Below are 17606 nucleotides of genomic sequence, written 5' to 3'. Positions count from 1 at the left end.
CTTCGGTTTTAAAATAATTTTCATCTGCAAAAAAGTTCTCATCAGGTCATGAATAAAAGTATCAAAAATATATTATCATCTGCACAATATCATGTTCATTAATATAATATTATTGCTTAATCTCAAAAAGTTGTTAAACATAACTAGAACTGTCGCCAGAGTGCAAAGATTTAAAAACAACTCCATTAATAGGGAACATTGCAGAACCCTATATCATTTACTTAACTCCCCTTTATGTAAGGGTTATGTGAACCTTTATGTGCAATTTTATTAAAATATATCAAGTTGTTAGGGAGGAGTTCGCAAGACTAAGTTGTGTCTACAGACGGACAGACAGATGGACGGACAAACAGACAACCGTAGACAAAGATCTTAGGGGCTGACACATACCTGAGGCTAAACTGATGACTTCAAATATCCTGTCGGATTTGGATTCCATAACAATGCCTGCTATGACCTTCCAGTTGGTGAGGTCGTTTGGTATATCTGCTATCACTGTTTCAAACTTCTCATGGCAGAGCTTTGCAATTATGTCGTGAAGGGTACATATTTCAATACTCTGCAACCACAATTGTAATTTTATACATTCTTTAATAGAATTACTATTTCCTAAGAGACAATACTTATTTCAATTTTAAAGATATAGATCAAACGTAACGCATTTAAACGAGTTCAGAAAAAAACATATCTATTCAATCTGATATAACTTTGCTTTTAGGAATATATTGTCGATCTTTATGAAAGGGATGTAATGACAAAAATGTATGATGCAAAACCAATTAAACGTATTTAATGAATACGTCATAATAAATGAAATCAATATTTACCGTAGATATTCTTGGTTTGACCTCGTAAAGTTTGTGATAGTTTAAAGTCCTTAAAACATGTCTGCATGCCTCACGTTTTGCTTCTTTTTTTAATTTAGCTGATGCTAAGTGGTACGTAGCCTTTCCTATCATTGCCCGACATGTGAACCTTAAGAAATGTATTTCGGATTATCTTCAATTTTAAAACTAATTATATAATCTTTATATTTAACATAATTAACACCATGACATGGCTTACGGTAAAATGAAGCCTGTGTCGTTGGCACCAGATCATTTTTGAAAATCACGATGAGTGTCCCCCAAATGTTTTTGACAAAGAAATAACACAGGTAGCTAAAACAATAATACCCAGTTTAGAGATCTCGGGTTCAGACCGCGGTCTGGTCGTGTTTTCTAAGTGATCTTTACATAAGTCTATATAAGATATATAAATCCGAAACTAGTATATAAACTACTCTGATTTATACGTACGTTATTTCATTGCCTGGGCCGGAATCTTCATTGAACTGGAAGCTTAGTGGTAAACCATACTTCTGTGCGAAGTTATGAAGACAAGTGATTGGTTCATTCCCAGTGCGACATACTTCAGCGTTCTGGTTGATAGGCGTCTGTGGAAAATATATAAAACCACCATAATATTGCAAGGGTATAAATAGCTGGCGATTCCCTATCAAGTCACAATTTAGTAAACATTTTTTGAAATGAAATGAAATCAGTAAAGGATCGATGAATGGGACGTATCTCATGACAGTGCATTACAATCATGTCATTAATAGTCCATATAGGGATTGGATTTCGTTTTTATGTTAACCATGCTTGTATGGAGCAATTCCTCTAAGAATATATTCTATGGGGCGCGTTAGCGCCCCATATTGAATATATTCTTAGAGGAATTGCTCCATACAAGCATGGTTAACATAAAAACGAAATCCAATCCCTATATTTACACTCACACGACTTTTTATTTATATTTTATGCAATAAAATCGTCATTTGAAAGTGACGTAATTATTCAATAAAAGTCGGTCAAAAGTGGGAGGAGCTTACTCAATTGAACAGAGAATGATGACGCTTCACGTAAGGTAGAATTATTCATCCGCGACGACAAAAAAGTTCAATATTTTAGTGTAAAATAAACATGACAAACAAAGTAAATTTCAGAGATAATTTTATTTAATCAGATCAGAACTTTAATATATTCAATTTTGCTGAAAGTTAATATATAGCGTAATAACATAAAGAATTTGTACACAGACACATGTGTGAACTCGGTGACCGTTATTGTGCAGCGAGGCGAAGCTGACGCACGCTTACACATTTTAGTTTGCCCAAGTTGTCAAAACACCGATTTTCAAGTAGCTCAATGTGTTTGAGATGTCGTCTGATTTGACGATATTACATCCTTGGGAGCCATGTGATTATATAATCTACGCTTAGATCCATATCGCCATCGATAGATGAAACAAATTCACTTGTGTTCGATGGATACAATGTATTTGTGATGACGCGGAACTGTCAACACGTGGATTATTAGCGGTGCATGTTTCATAATACACATGATTAAATACTCAAAGAACAAAGACAAGAGGATATGTTTATAACTGACCTCTATCAGAGGGTCTCACACCCGTCCACCCCAAAGGCTCGATCGTAGGACGAACATAGGCACAGAGGTATTGTTTACATTTGACACCCTTCATTTTTAACAAAAATGAAAGCACGTCGCCCCGGTCGGGATATTTTTCCGTTTCTTTATACAATTGTTAATTTAAAAATTGTTTGAATCATATATAAATATAAAACATGTATATATTGTTTACATTTTTCCAAAATTCTATGAAAAACAACAATATACACGTAATGTTTCGTCAAAATGTAAACAAAGCCATGTGTTTCTTTTAAAAAAAAAAGTAGTCCTTTTACGTTGCACAGAACATTTCCTTACGCAAGTTCAAAGTTCAATGTTACCATGCAGTTATGGTAAACAAAATCGGCTAGTATTAGCGTATAGTGACCAAGCCTAGCAAGTGTAAATATATCTCAATACCCTGCAATTACAAAATAAATAAAATGGTCATGATAATGCCTAAGAGTAAAAAAAATCAAAAGTTAATAATTTGAAAGAGTTCAGAGAAAAAAGTCTATTAAATCTGATACAATATTTTTGATAAATATAAAAATTGTATTGTCAAGCTTTATGAAAAGATGATATAACAAATAGTTATGATGCAAAAAAAATCCCGCTCAGCGTCAATTCCTAATAACAAATTAAATCAATATTTACCGTGGACAATCTGGGTTTGAGCCCGTGAAGTGTGTGATCGTTTAAAGTCCTTAAAACATGTCTGCATGCCTCCCGTTTTGCTTCTTGTTTTAATGTACCTGACGCCGAAGGGTATGTAGTCTTTCCTATCATTGCCCGACATGTGAACCTTAAGAAATTCATTTCTAATTATCGTCAATTTTTTTAGTGATTATGAAATCAGAATTATTTTATTTGATATAATAAACATCATAATATGGTTTACGGTAATATAAAGCCTGGTTTGATGCAACAAGATAAAGTTATAGGATCACACATAGTGTCCCTGAAATTATTTGAAAAGTAGTAACACCGATGTTTGGGGTTTGTTTAGTGATAAATGAAACTTGTTATAACTTTGAATGTGTGCTATGGCACATGGAATCGACAGCTGATTGAAAGATTAACTTTTACCAGTGAGTGTTGAAGCTCCATTCAACATCAAATTACCAGTGTAAAGGTCGTAGACAATATCAATATCTGAAGACAAGATGGTCCTATTGGTAAAGTACGATGTAGTTTTTAATTCAGAACATTTTATTGTCAGATGTTAAAGACAATCTGAATTGGGCAACAGGCAGCATGCATTTACACGCCCTGTCCTCTTAACCGTACATACAAATCATTTGACCAATATATATATATATGTAGATTACTATCGTATAAAATGAGGATGATAACTTAAACATCGAGCTAGACATTGATAAACATCATATCATGCAATAAGTCTCCTAGTTAATATAATTGCATGTAGATTAAAATGATTTTACAAGCCCAACGGATACCCAAACCGCGGTTGATCATGGAGATTTCAAAACCTTTCGATCACCGACAAGCAGGTAGCTCCAGCAATATTACCCAGTTTGAAGGTCTCAGGTTCAGATCGCGGTCTGGTCGTGTTTTCTCAGTGACCTTTACATCAGTACATGCATATCAATCCCAAACTATTATATAAACTACCCTGATTAATACGTACGTTATTTCATTGCTTTGGTCAGAATCTTCATCGAACTGGAAGCTGAGTGGTAAGCCATACTTCTGTGCGAAGTTGTTTAGACAAGTAATTGGCTCATTTCCAGTGCGATATACTTCACCGTTCTGTGGCAAAAAAAGCCAAACAAAAAAAACCACCCACACCCACAAATATAAATAAATAAAATCAAAATTATTTTATGGGTATAAGTAGCTGGCGATTTCCTATCAAGTCACAATGTACTAGACATATTTTTAAAGATGCACCACTGCTGAGAAATATTATTTTTCCTCTATCAAGAACAGCAGCAGACGATTGAGTAATTTTCTCCAGTTACAAAAGTTACTCAATTTACACCACTACCAATATTGAAAAGTTTGGGCTTCTAAATTTACGTCAATATAAAGACATTAAAAATAACTAATTGCATCCCGAAAAAAAATCTATGGCACTATATGTCCTATGTGAAATGATGTACTGATTACGGAAGGACGAAAAGCTGAATGAATTATTTTATATTATTGTTTGTGTTAATTAGACATATATATACACAATTAAGCGCCCATTGCTGATCAAATGATGAGTGTAATTTATGCTCTGTCGGCGGTGGAGCATCTTTAAATGAAATGAAATCAGTAAATATATCGATGAATGGGACGTATGTCATTGCAGCGCTTTGCAATTATGTCATGAAGGGTCAATATTTCAATACCCTGCAACCATAAATAAATAAAATGGTCATGATAATGCTTAAGAGTCGATACTTATTTCAATTGTCATGAAAAGGATGATATGACATATATGTATGATGTAAAAAAAACCGTTAAACGTATTTGATCAATTCCTGAGAACAAATTAAATCAATATTTACCGTAGATAATTTTGGTTTGACGTCGTAAAGTGTGTGACCGTTTAGAGTCCTTAAAGCATGTCTGCATGCCTCCCGTTTTGCTTCTTGTTTTAATTTAGCTGACGCCGAAGGGTATATAGTCTTTCCAATCATTGCACGGCACGTGAACCTAAAGAAATCCATTTCCATTATCTTTAATTTTTAAAATGATAAAAAAATCATAACATTTAACATAAATACATCATAATATGGTGTACAGTAAAATGAAACATGTGTTGTTGCAACCAGATACAAAATCACAATTATTCCCCCCCTGAATTGTTTAAAAAAGAAGTAATACAGGTGTGTGTGTTATGATAAATGAAACTTGTGGTAACTTTACATATGTCATACAAGGCTATGCGAACCAATGAGTTCTAATAATTTAATACAACCCTAATTCACCAGTGTAGTGGTCATAGACAAGGTCAATTTCTGGAGACTTGATGGTCCTAAAACCGTTTCGATCAACGCGAGCAGTTAGGTCCATCAATGATACATCGTCCTAGTGTTTGAAGGTCTCGGATTTAGACCACGGTCGTGTTTTCTTAGTGATATTTACATAAGTACAAATAAAATACCCACATTTATACGTACGTTATTTCATGGCCTCGGCCAGAATCTTCATCAAACTGGAAGCTGAGTGGTAAACCATACTTCTGTGCGAAGTTATGAAGACAAGTGATTGGTTCATTCCCAGTGCGACATACTTCACCGTTCTGGTTAATAGGCGTCTATGGAAAATATATAAAACCGCCATAATATTTCATGGGTATAAATAGCTGGTGATTCACTATCAAGTCACAATTTAGTAAACATTTTTTTTGAAATGAAATGAAATCGGTAAAGGATCGATGAATGGGACGTATCTCATGGCAGTGCATTACAATTATGCCATCAATAGTCCATATCTCAGTACCCTGCAACCACAAAATAAATAAAATGGTCATGATAATGCCTAAGAGTCAATACTTATTTCATTTTAAAACAAATCAAAAGTTAATCATTTGAACGAGTTCAGAGAAAAAAAGTCTATTAAATCTGATATTTTTGATAAATATCAATTTGCATTGCCATGCTTTATGACAGGAAAATACGATAAATAGTTATAATGTAAAAAAAAAAAAAACACCAGTAAACTTATCTGATCAATACTTTATAACAAATTAAATCACTATTATTACCGAAGATCAACTTGCTTTTACCTCGTGAAGTGTGTGATCGTTTAAAGTCTTTAAAACGTGTTTGCATGCCTCACGTTTTGCTTCTTGTTTTGATTTAGCTGAAGCTGAGGAATATCTAGTCTTTCCTTTCCTTGCCCGGCACGTGAAACTGAAATCCATTTCCAATTATCTTCAATTTGTAAAATAATTAAAAAATAATATTTATTCTTTCTATTTTACATAATAAACATCATATTTGTATTGTTAAGTGCAATACAAAGCCTGCGTTGATGCAACCAGATAACTTTATAGAATCACAACTTAGTGTCCCCGAAATTGTTTGAAAAGATATAGCAACGGTGTTTGTTTGTTGATAAATAAAACTTGTGTTAACTTGCGGCATGTGTGCTATAGGGCTCATTGCTCATATATAAATATGTAGATTACATGTACTATGTTATCAAATGAGGATGATATCTTAAACATTGAGCTGGACACTGATTAACATAATATCATCCAAAAATTCTCCTAGTTAATCTCATTACATATAGATTAAAATGATTTTACAAGAATTCCAAAGAAATTCAACACAATCTATTGGTACCTAGTAGTGTTCTGAGGTCCCCGCAGATAAATACCCAAATACGGGTCGATCGCAGAGTTTTGAGGAACTTCCGATCAGCGGCAAGCAGGAAGCTCTATCAATAATACTCATTTTGTAGGTTTCGGGTTCAGATCACAGTCTGATCGTGTGTTCTCAGTGTGATATTTACACAAGTACAATCCCAAACTAGTATAAAACTACTCTCATTTATACGTACGTTATTTCACGGCCAGGGCCAGAATCTTCATTGAATTGGAAGCTTAGTGGTAAACCATACTTCTGTGCGAAGTTATGAAGACAAGTGACTGGCTGATGTCCAGTGCGACATTCTTCCGCGTTCAGGATGATAGGCGTCTGTAGAAAAAAATAAAATCATCATAACTAATTTTAAATATAATGTAACATGGAATATTTGTGGCATTTCCTTCGTAAATTTAATATTCGAAATTATTTTATGAAATAATTGATTTTGTCTTAAGATCAGAAAGAGGGATACAGCTTAAAACAGGCACATTCTGCTAGCGAATCCCTATCAAGTTCACGATTTAGTAAACATATTTTGATATGCAAAAAATAAACAAAAATATAAAAATACAAGATGTATTCATGTGAGTTGAAATTATTCGACTGATACAGTTATTCAAACAACTAATCAACTTTCATCATACGTATTACTTTTACTTTTAAGAAGAAAGCTAATGACTCTTACCATGACGCCTGGCCACATCAGACCTTTTGATTGTTTACTTTGACACAAGTCGAGAGACGCTTTCGCTGCCATTCTTTTAGCAGACTTTTTACTGCTTCCTGTCCCTGTAGCTTATTTCGTGTCACCAAGGTAAGCAGCAAAATGGAATCTGAGGAACAAATTACAGCATTTAAGAATTCAAACTTTTTCTAAAGTCTAGTAGACCGTGTTCCATCCTCACATTATTAGTAAACAAATAGTTTTTGTTTTGTAATCAAAACGAAATCGCTAATAGCGTTCTGTTCTGAAAGATTTGTATACCAAAGTCTTAATTCCTTTAACAAAACAAAGTAAATGAAAGCATTTGCAAGTTAAAATTAAAATGCCAATAAAAACTAATGATTAAAAATAAATTATCACGGTTTTATCTAAAAACCAGAAAATGAAGATGTAGAACGTATGGATAAATTCTTAAACTTGAAAAAAACTTAAATCGTTTTATTTACCAAAGAGATGATCAATTTAAAAATTTTTCGCACATATTACTAATATTTGAAATGAATCGTTAGTAAATCATTTTCAAAATAAGAATTGAGACAAAATATTTCAGAAATATCTGACACTGATGTACACACATGACCATAACTGGAAGCATCAGACGGAATTATAACTAAGGAATCTTAATAGTAATACCTGATTAAAATCCTATGTTTTAATGATATAGATATCTAAACAACTTATCAACAGTCATTATATATATCTTTATCATAAAGTAAGCTAATGATTCCTACCACGACGCCTGGCCACGTCAGACCTTTTGATTGTTTACTCGGCGGGAGGCACGTCAGACCTTTCGATTGTTTACTCGTCGGGAGGCACGTCAGACCTTTTGATTGTTTACTTGGCGGGAGGCACGTCAGACCTTTCGATTGTTTACTCGTCGGGAGGCACGTCAGACCTTTTGATTGTTTACTCGGCGGGAGGCACGTCAGACCTTTCGATTGTTTACTCGTCGGGAGGCACGTCAGACCTTTCGATTGTTTACTCGGCGGGAGGCACGTCAGACCTTTCGATTGTTTACTCGTCGGGAGGCACGTCAGACCTTTTGATTGTTTATTCATCGGGAGGCACGTCAGACCTTTTGATTGTTTATCGTCGGGAGGCACGTCAGACCTTTTGATTGTTTATTCATCAAGAGGCACGTCAGACCTTTTGATTGTTTACTCGTCGGGAGGCACGTCAGACCTTTTGATTGTTTACTCGTCGGAGGCAGTCAGACCTTTTGATTGTTTACTCGTCGGGAGGCACGTCAGACCTTTTGATTGTTTACTCGTCGGGAGGCACGTCAGACCTTTTGATTGTTTACTCGTCAAGAGGCACGTCAGACCTTTTGATTGTTTACTCGTCGGGAGGCACGTCAGACCTTTTGATTGTTTATTCATCGGGAGGCACGTCAGACCTTTTGATTGTTTACTCGTCGGGAGGCACGTCAGACCTTTTGATTGTTTACTCGTCGGGAGGCACGTCAGACCTTTTGATTGTTTACTCGTCGGGAGGCACGTCAGACCTTTTGATTGTTTACTCGTCGGGAGGCACGTCAGACCTTTTGATTGTTTACTCGTCGGGAGGCACGTCAGACCTTTTGATTGTTTACTCGTCGGGAGGCACGTCAGACCTTTTGATTGTTTACTCGTCGGGAGGCACGTCAGACCTTTTGATTGTTTACTCGTCGGGAGGCACGTCAGACCTTTTGATTGTTTACTCGTCGGGAGGCACGTCAGACCTTTTGATTGTTTACTCGTCGGGAGGCACGTCAGACCTTTTGATTGTTTACTCGTCGGGAGGCACGTCAGACCTTTTGATTGTTTACTCGTCGGGAGGCACGTCAGACCTTTTGATTGTTTACTCGTCGGGAGGCACGTCAGACCTTTTGATTGTTTACTCGTCGGGAGGCACGTCAGACCTTTTGATTGTTTACTCGTCGGGAGGCACGTCAGACCTTTTGATTGTTTACTCGTCGGGAGGCACGTCAGACCTTTTGATTGTTTACTCGTCGGGAGGCACGTCAGACCTTTTGATTGTTTACTCGTCGGGAGGCACGTCAGACCTTTTGATTGTTTACTCGTCGGGAGGCACGTCAGACCTTTTGATTGTTTACTCGTCGGGAGGCACGTCAGACCTTTTGATTGTTTACTCGTCGGGAGGCACGTCAGACCTTTTGATTGTTTACTCGTCGGGAGGCACGTCAGACCTTTTGATTGTTTACTCGTCGGGAGGCACGTCAGACCTTTTGATTGTTTACTCGTCGGGAGGCACGTCAGACCTTTTGATTGTTTACTCGTCGGGAGGCACGTCAGACCTTTTGATTGTTTACTCGTCGGGAGGCACGTCAGACCTTTTGATTGTTTACTCGTCGGGAGGCACGTCAGACCTTTTGATTGTTTACTCGTCGGGAGGCACGTCAGACCTTTTGATTGTTTACTCGTCGGGAGGCACGTCAGACCTTGTTTTGATTGTTTACTCGTCGGGAGGCACGTCAGACCTTTTGATTGTTTATTCATCGGGAGGCACGTCAGACCTTTTGATTGTTTATTCGTCGGGAGGCACGTCAGACCTTTCGATTGTTTACTCGGCGGGAGACACGTCAGACCTTTTGATTGTTTACTCGTCGGGAGGCACGTCAGACCTTTTGATTGTTTACTCGTCGGGAGGCACGTCAGACCTTTTGATTGTTTACTCGTCGGGAGGCACGTCAGACCTTTTGATTGTTTACTCGTCGGGAGGCACGTCAGACCTTTTGATTGTTTACTCGTCGGGAGGCACGTCAGACCTTTTGATTGTTTACTCGTCGGGAGGCACGTCAGACCTTTTGATTGTTTACTCGTCGGGAGCACGTACCTTTGATTGTTACTGTCGGGAGCACGTCAGACCTTTTGATTGTTTACTCGTCGGGAGGCACGTCAGACCTTTTGATTGTTTACTCGTCGGGAGGCACGTCAGACCTTTTGATTGTTTACTCGTCGGGAGGCACGTCAGACCTTTTGATTGTTTACTCGTCGGGAGGCACGTCAGACCTTTTGATTGTTTACTCGTCGGGAGGCACGTCAGACCTTTTGATTGTTTACTCGTCGGGAGGCACGTCAGACCTTTTGATTGTTTACTCGTCGGGAGGCACGTCAGACCTTTTGATTGTTTACTCGTCGGGAGGCACGTCAGACCTTTTGATTGTTTACTCGTCGGGAGGCACGTCAGACCTTTTGATTGTTTACTCGTCGGGAGGCATGTCAGACCTTTTGATTGTTTATTCGTCGGGAGGCACGTCAGACCTTTTGATTGTTTACTCGTCGGGAGGCACGTCAGACCTTTTGATTGTTTACTCGTCGGGAGGCACGTCAGACCTTTTGATTGTTTACTCGTCGGGAGGCACGTCAGACCTTTTGATTGTTTACTCGTCGGGAGGCACGTCAGACCTTTTGATTGTTTACTCGTCGGGAGGCACGTCAGACCTTTTGATTGTTTACTCGTCGGGAGGCACGTCAGACCTTTTGATTGTTTACTCGTCGGGAGGCACGTCAGACCTTTTGATTGTTTACTCGTCGGGAGGCACGTCAGACCTTTTGATTGTTTACTCGTCGGGAGGCACGTCAGACCTTTTGATTGTTTACTCGTCGGGAGGCACGTCAGACCTTTTGATTGTTTACTCGTCGGGAGGCACGTCAGACCTTTTGATTGTTTACTCGTCGGGAGGCACGTCAGACCTTTTGATTGTTTACTCGTCGGGAGGCACGTCAGACCTTTTGATTGTTTACTCGTCGGGAGGCACGTCAGACCTTTTGATTGTTTACTCGTCGGGAGGCACGTCAGACCTTTTGATTGTTTACTCGTCGGGAGGCACGTCAGACCTTTTGATTGTTTACTCGTCGGGAGGCACGTCAGACCTTTTGATTGTTTACTCGTCAGGAGGCACGTCAGACCTTTTGATTGTTTACTCGTCGGGAGGCATGTCAGACCTTTTGATTGTTTACTCGTCGGGAGGCACGTCAGACCTTTTGATTGTTTACTCGTCGGGAGGCACGTCAGACCTTTTGATTGTTTACTCGTCGGGAGGCACGTCAGACCTTTTGATTGTTTACTCGTCGGGAGGCACGTCAGACCTTTTGATTGTTTACTCGTCGGGAGGCACGTCAGACCTTTTGATTGTTTACTCGTCGGGAGGCACGTCAGACCTTTTGATTGTTTACTCGTCGGGAGGCACGTCAGACCTTTTGATTGTTTACTCGTCGGGAGGCACGTCAGACCTTTTGATTGTTTACTCGTCGGGAGGCACGTCAGACCTTTTGATTGTTTACTCGTCGGGAGGCACGTCAGACCTTTTGATTGTTTACTCGTCGGGAGGCACGTCAGACCTTTTGATTGTTTACTCGTCGGGAGGCACGTCAGACCTTTTGATTGTTTACTCGTCGGGAGGCATGTCAGACCTTTTGATTGTTTACTCGTCGGGAGGCACGTCAGACCTTTTGATTGTTTACTCGTCGGGAGCACGTCAGACCTTTTGATTGTTTACTCGTCGGGAGGCACGTCAGACCTTTTGATTGTTTACTCGTCGGGAGCACGTCAGACCTTTTGATTGTTTACTCGTCGGGAGGCACGTCAGACCTTTTGATTGTTTACTCGTCGGGAGGCACGTCAGACCTTTTGATTGTTTACTCGTCGGGAGGCACGTCAGACCTTTTGATTGTTTACTCGTCGGGAGCAGTCAGACATTGTTTACTCGTCAGGCACGTCAGACCTTTTGATTGTTTACTCGTCGGGAGGCACGTCAGACCTTTTGATTGTTTACTCGTCGGGAGGCACGTCAGACCTTTTGATTGTTTACTCGTCGGGAGGCACGTCAGACCTTTTGATTGTTTACTCGTCGGGAGCCACGTCAGACCTTTTGATTGTTTACTCGTCGGGAGGCACGTCAGACCTTTTGATTGTTTACTCGTCGGGAGGCACGTCAGACCTTTTGATTGTTTACTCGTCGGGAGGCACGTCAGACCTTTTGATTGTTTACTCGTCGGGAGGCACGTCAGACCTTTTGATTGTTTACTCGTCGGGAGGCACGTCAGACCTTGATTGTTACTCGGGAGGCACGTCAGACCTTTTGATTGTTTACTCGTCGGGAGGCACGTCAGACCTTTTGATTGTTTACTCGTCGGGAGGCACGTCAGACCTTTTGATTGTTTACTCGTCGGGAGGCACGTCAGACCTTTTGATTGTTTACTCGTCGGGAGGCATGTCAGACCTTTTGATTGTTTACTCGTCGGGAGGCACGTCAGACCTTTTGATTGTTTACTCGTCGGGAGGCACGTCAGACCTTTTGATTGTTTACTCGTCGGGAGGCACGTCAGACCTTTTGATTGTTTACTCGTCGGGAGGCACGTCAGACCTTTTGATTGTTTACTCGTCGGGAGGCACGTCAGACCTTTTGATTGTTTACTCGTCGGGAGGCACGTCAGACCTTTTGATTGTTTACTCGTCGGGAGGCACGTCAGACCTTTTGATTGTTTACTCGTCGGGAGGCACGTCAGACCTTTTGATTGTTTACTCGTCGGGAGGCACGTCAGACCTTTTGATTGTTTATTCATCGGCGGGAGGCACGTCAGACCTTTTGATTGTTTACTCGTCGGGAGGCACGTCAGACCTTTTGATTGTTTACTCGTCGGGAGCCACGTCAGACCTTTTGATTGTTTCCTCGGTGGGAGGCACGTCAGACCTTTTGATTGTTTACTCGTCGGGAGCCACGTCAGACCTTTTGATTGTTTACTCGTCGGGAGGCACGTCAGACCTTTTGATTGTTTACTCGTCGGGAGGCACGTCAGACCTTTTGATTGTTTACTCGTCGGGAGGCACGTCAGACCTTTTGATTGTTTACTCGTCGGGAGGCACGTCAGACCTTTTGATTGTTTACTCGTCGGGAGGCACGTCAGACCTTTTGATTGTTTACTCGTCGGGAGGCACGTCAGACCTTTTGATTGTTTACTCGTCGGGAGGCACGTCAGACCTTTTGATTGTTTACTCGTCGGGAGCCATGTCAGACCTTTTGATTGTTTACTCGGCGGGAGGCACGTCAGACCTTTTGATTGTTTACTCGTCGGGAGGCACGTCAGACCTTTTGATTGTTTACTCGTCGGGAGGCACGTCAGACCTTTTGATTGTTTACTCGTCGGGAGGCACGTCAGACCTTTTGATTGTTTACTCGTCGGGAGGCACGTCAGACCTTTTGATTGTTTACTCGTCGGGAGGCACGTCAGACCTTTTGATTGTTTACTCGTCGGGAGCACGTCAGACCTTTTGATTGTTTACTCGTCGGGAGGCACGTCAGACCTTTTGATTGTTTACTCGTCGGGAGGCACGTCAGACCTTTTGATTGTTTACTCGTCGGGAGGCACGTCAGACCTTTTGATTGTTTACTCGTCGGGAGGCACGTCAGACCTTTTGATTGTTTACTCGTCGGGAGGCACGTCAGACCTTTTGATTGTTTACTCGTCGGGAGGCACGTCAGACCTTTTGATTGTTTACTCGTCGGGAGGCACGTCAGACCTTTTGATTGTTTACTCGTCGGGAGGCACGTCAGACCTTTTGATTGTTTACTCGTCGGGAGGCACGTCAGACCTTTTGATTGTTTACTCGTCGGGAGGCACGTCAGACCTTTTGATTGTTTACTCGTCGGGAGGCACGTCAGACCTTTTGATTGTTTACTCGTCGGGAGGCACGTCAGACCTTTTGATTGTTTACTCGTCGGGAGGCACGTCAGACCTTTTGATTGTTTACTCGTCGGGAGGCACGTCAGACCTTTTGATTGTTTACTCGTCGGGAGGCACGTCAGACCTTTTGATTGTTTACTCGTCGGGAGGCACGTCAGACCTTTTGATTGTTTACTCGTCGGGAGGCACGTCAGACCTTTTGATTGTTTACTCGTCGGGAGGCACGTCAGACCTTTTGATTGTTTACTCGTCGGGAGGCACGTCAGACCTTTTGATTGTTTACTCGTCGGGAGGCACGTCAGACCTTTTGATTGTTTACTCGTCGGGAGGCACGTCAGACCTTTTGATTGTTTATTCGTCGGGAGGCACGTCAGACCTTTTGATTGTTTACTCGTCGGGAGGCACGTCAGACCTTTTGATTGTTTACTCGTCGTCGGGAGCACGTCAGACCTTTTGATTGTTTACTCGTCGGGAGGCACGTCAGACCTTTTGATTGTTTACTCGTCGGGAGGCACGTCAGACCTTTTGATTGTTTACTCGTCGGGAGGCACGTCAGACCTTTTGATTGTTTACTCGTCGGGAGGCACGTCAGACCTTTTGATTGTTTACTCGTCGGGAGGCACGTCAGACCTTTTGATTGTTTACTCGTCGGGAGGCACGTCAGACCTTTTGATTGTTTACTCGTCGGGAGGCACGTCAGACCTTTTGTTGTTACTCGTCGGAGGCATCAGATTTGATTGTTTACTCGTCGGGAGGCACGTCAGACCTTTTGATTGTTTACTCGTCGGGAGGCACGTCAGACCTTTTGATTGTTTACTCGTCGGGAGGCACGTCAGACCTTTTGATTGTTTACTCGTCGGGAGGCACGTCAGACCTTTTGATTGTTTACTCGTCGGGAGGCACGTCAGACCTTTTGATTGTTTACTCGTCGGGAGGCACGTCAGACCTTTTGATTGTTTACTCGTCGGGAGGCACGTCAGACCTTTTGATTGTTTACTCGTCGGGAGGCACGTCAGACCTTTTGATTGTTTACTCGTCGGGAGGCACGTCAGACCTTTTGATTGTTTACTCGTCGGGAGGCACGTCAGACCTTTTGATTGTTTACTCGTCGGGAGGCACGTCAGACCTTTTGATTGTTTACTCGTCGGGAGGCACGTCAGACCTTTTGATTGTTTACTCGTCGGGAGGCACGTCAGACCTTTTGATTGTTTACTCGTCGGGAGGCACGTCAGACCTTTTGATTGTTTACTCGTCGGGAGGCACGTCAGACCTTTTGATTGTTTACTCGTCGGGAGGCACGTCAGACCTTTTGATTGTTTACTCGTCGGGAGGCACGTCAGACCTTTTGATTGTTTACTCGTCGGGAGGCACGTCAGACCTTTTGATTGTTTACTCGTCGGGAGGCACGTCAGACCTTTTGATTGTTTACTCGTCGGGAGGCACGTCAGACCTTTTGATTGTTTACTCGTCGGGAGGCACGTCAGACCTTTTGATTGTTTACTCGTCGGGAGGCACGTCAGACCTTTTGATTGTTTACTCGTCGGGAGTCACGTCAGACCTTTTGATTGTTTACTCGTCGGGAGGCACGTCAGACCTTTTGATTGTTTACTCGTCGGGAGGCATGTCAGACCTTTTGATTGTTTACTCGTCGGGAGGCACGTCAGACCTTTTGATTGTTTACTCGTCGGGAGGCACGTCAGACCTTTTGATTGTTTACTCGTCGGGAGGCACGTCAGACCTTTTGATTGTTTACTCGTCGGGAGGCACGTCAGACCTTTTGATTGTTTACTCGTCGGGAGGCACGTCAGACCTTTTGATTGTTTACTCGTCGGGAGGCACGTCAGACCTTTTGATTGTTTACTCGTCGGGAGGCACGTCAGACCTTTTGATTGTTTACTCGTCGGGAGGCACGTCAGACCTTTTGATTGTTTACTCGTCGGGAGGCACGTCAGACCTTTTGATTGTTTACTCGTCGGGAGGCACGTCAGACCTTTTGATTGTTTACTCGTCGGGAGGCACGTCAGACCTTTTGATTGTTTACTCGTCGGGAGGCACGTCAGACCTTTTGATTGTTTACTCGTCGGGAGGCACGTCAGACCTTTTGATTGTTTACTCGTCGGGAGGCACGTCAGACCTTTTGATTGTTTACTCGTCGGGAGGCACGTCAGACCTTTTGATTGTTTACTCAGTCAGTCGGGAGGCACGTCAGACCTTTTGATTGTTTACTCGTCGGGAGGCACGTCAGACCTTTTGATTGTTTACTCGTCGGGAGGCACGTCAGACCTTTTGATTGTTTACTCGTCGGGAGGCACGTCAGACCTTTTGATTGTTTACTCGTCGGGAGGCATGTCAGACCTTTTGATTGTTTACTCGTCGGGAGGCACGTCAGACCTTTTGATTGTTTACTCGTCGGGAGGCACGTCAGACCTTTTGATTGTTTACTCGTCGGGAGGCACGTCAGACCTTTTGATTGTTTACTCGTCGGGAGGCACGTCAGACCTTTTGATTGTTTACTCGTCGGGAGGCACGTCAGACCTTTTGATTGTTTACTCGTCGGGAGGCACGTCAGACCTTTTGATTGTTTACTCGTCGGGAGGCACGTCAGACCTTTTGATTGTTTACTCGTCGGGAGGCACGTCAGACCTTTTGATTGTTTACTCGTCGGGAGCACGTCAGACCTTTTGATTGTTTACTCGTCGGGAGGCACGTCAGACCTTTTGATTGTTTACTCGTCGGGAGGCACGTCAGACCTTTTGATTGTTTACTCGTCGGGAGGCACGTCAGACCTTTTGATTGTTTACTCGTCGGGAGGCACGTCAGACCTTTTGATTGTTTACTCGTCGGGAGGCACGTCAGACCTTTTGATTGTTTACTCGTCGGGAGGCACGTCAGACCTTTTGATTGTTTACTCGTCGGGAGGCACGTCAGACCTTTTGATTGTTTACTCGTCGGGAGGCACGTCAGACCTTTTGATTGTTTACTCGTCGGGAGGCACGTCAGACCTTTTGATTGTTTACTCGTCGGGAGGCACGTCAGACCTTTTGATTGTTTACTCGTCGGGAGGCACGTCAGACCTTTTGATTGTTTACTCGTCGGGAGGCACGTCAGACCTTTTGATTGTTTACTCGTCGGGAGGCACGTCAGACCTTTTGATTGTTTACTCGTCGGGAGGCACGTCAGACCTTTTGATTGTTTACTCGTCGGGAGGCACGTCAGACCTTTTGATTGTTTACTCGTCGGGAGCACGTCAGACCTTTTGATTGTTTACTCGTCGGGAGGCACGTCAGACCTTTTGATTGTTTACTCGTCGGGAGGCACGTCAGACCTTTTGATTGTTTACTCGTCGGGAGGCACGTCAGACCTTTTGATTGTTTACTCGTCGGGAGGCACGTCAGACCTTTTGATTGTTTAC

At 42.1% G+C, this 17606-nt stretch overlaps 1 protein-coding gene across 5 annotated transcripts in view; it reads right to left on the bottom strand.

The window, feature by feature from the left end:
- LOC138333596 (double-stranded RNA-specific adenosine deaminase-like) overlaps nt 1-17606 on the bottom strand; it is a 34917-nt gene that overhangs the window by 10212 nt on the left and 7099 nt on the right. For 2 of the 5 annotated variants that reach the window (XM_069282065.1, XM_069282064.1), the window contains 10 exons: nt 7467-7614; nt 6975-7111; nt 6196-6322; nt 5588-5724; nt 4973-5120; nt 4105-4226; nt 3111-3258; nt 1299-1435; nt 828-975; nt 391-559 (listed from right to left, as the gene is read on the bottom strand). In XM_069282065.1, the coding sequence (XP_069138166.1) occupies nt 391-559; nt 828-975; nt 1299-1435; nt 3111-3258; nt 4105-4226; nt 4973-5120; nt 5588-5724; nt 6196-6322; nt 6975-7111; nt 7467-7538 (1345 nt within the window). In that variant the 5' untranslated portion in view covers nt 7539-7614. Of the gene's footprint in view, nt 1-390; nt 560-827; nt 976-1298; nt 1436-3110; nt 3259-4104; nt 4227-4972; nt 5121-5587; nt 5725-6195; nt 6344-6974; nt 7112-7466; nt 7615-17606 lie in introns of those variants that run through there. The other 3 variants (XM_069282066.1, XM_069282067.1, XM_069282068.1) reach the window with 3 other exon arrangements.

This window comes from Argopecten irradians, chromosome 10, assembly GCF_041381155.1.
Source record: "Argopecten irradians isolate NY chromosome 10, Ai_NY, whole genome shotgun sequence".
Taxonomy (NCBI): domain Eukaryota; kingdom Metazoa; phylum Mollusca; class Bivalvia; order Pectinida; family Pectinidae; genus Argopecten; species Argopecten irradians.
The sequence above is the reverse complement of the archived record's forward strand: the minus strand, read 5'-3'. Positions and strand labels throughout refer to the sequence as shown.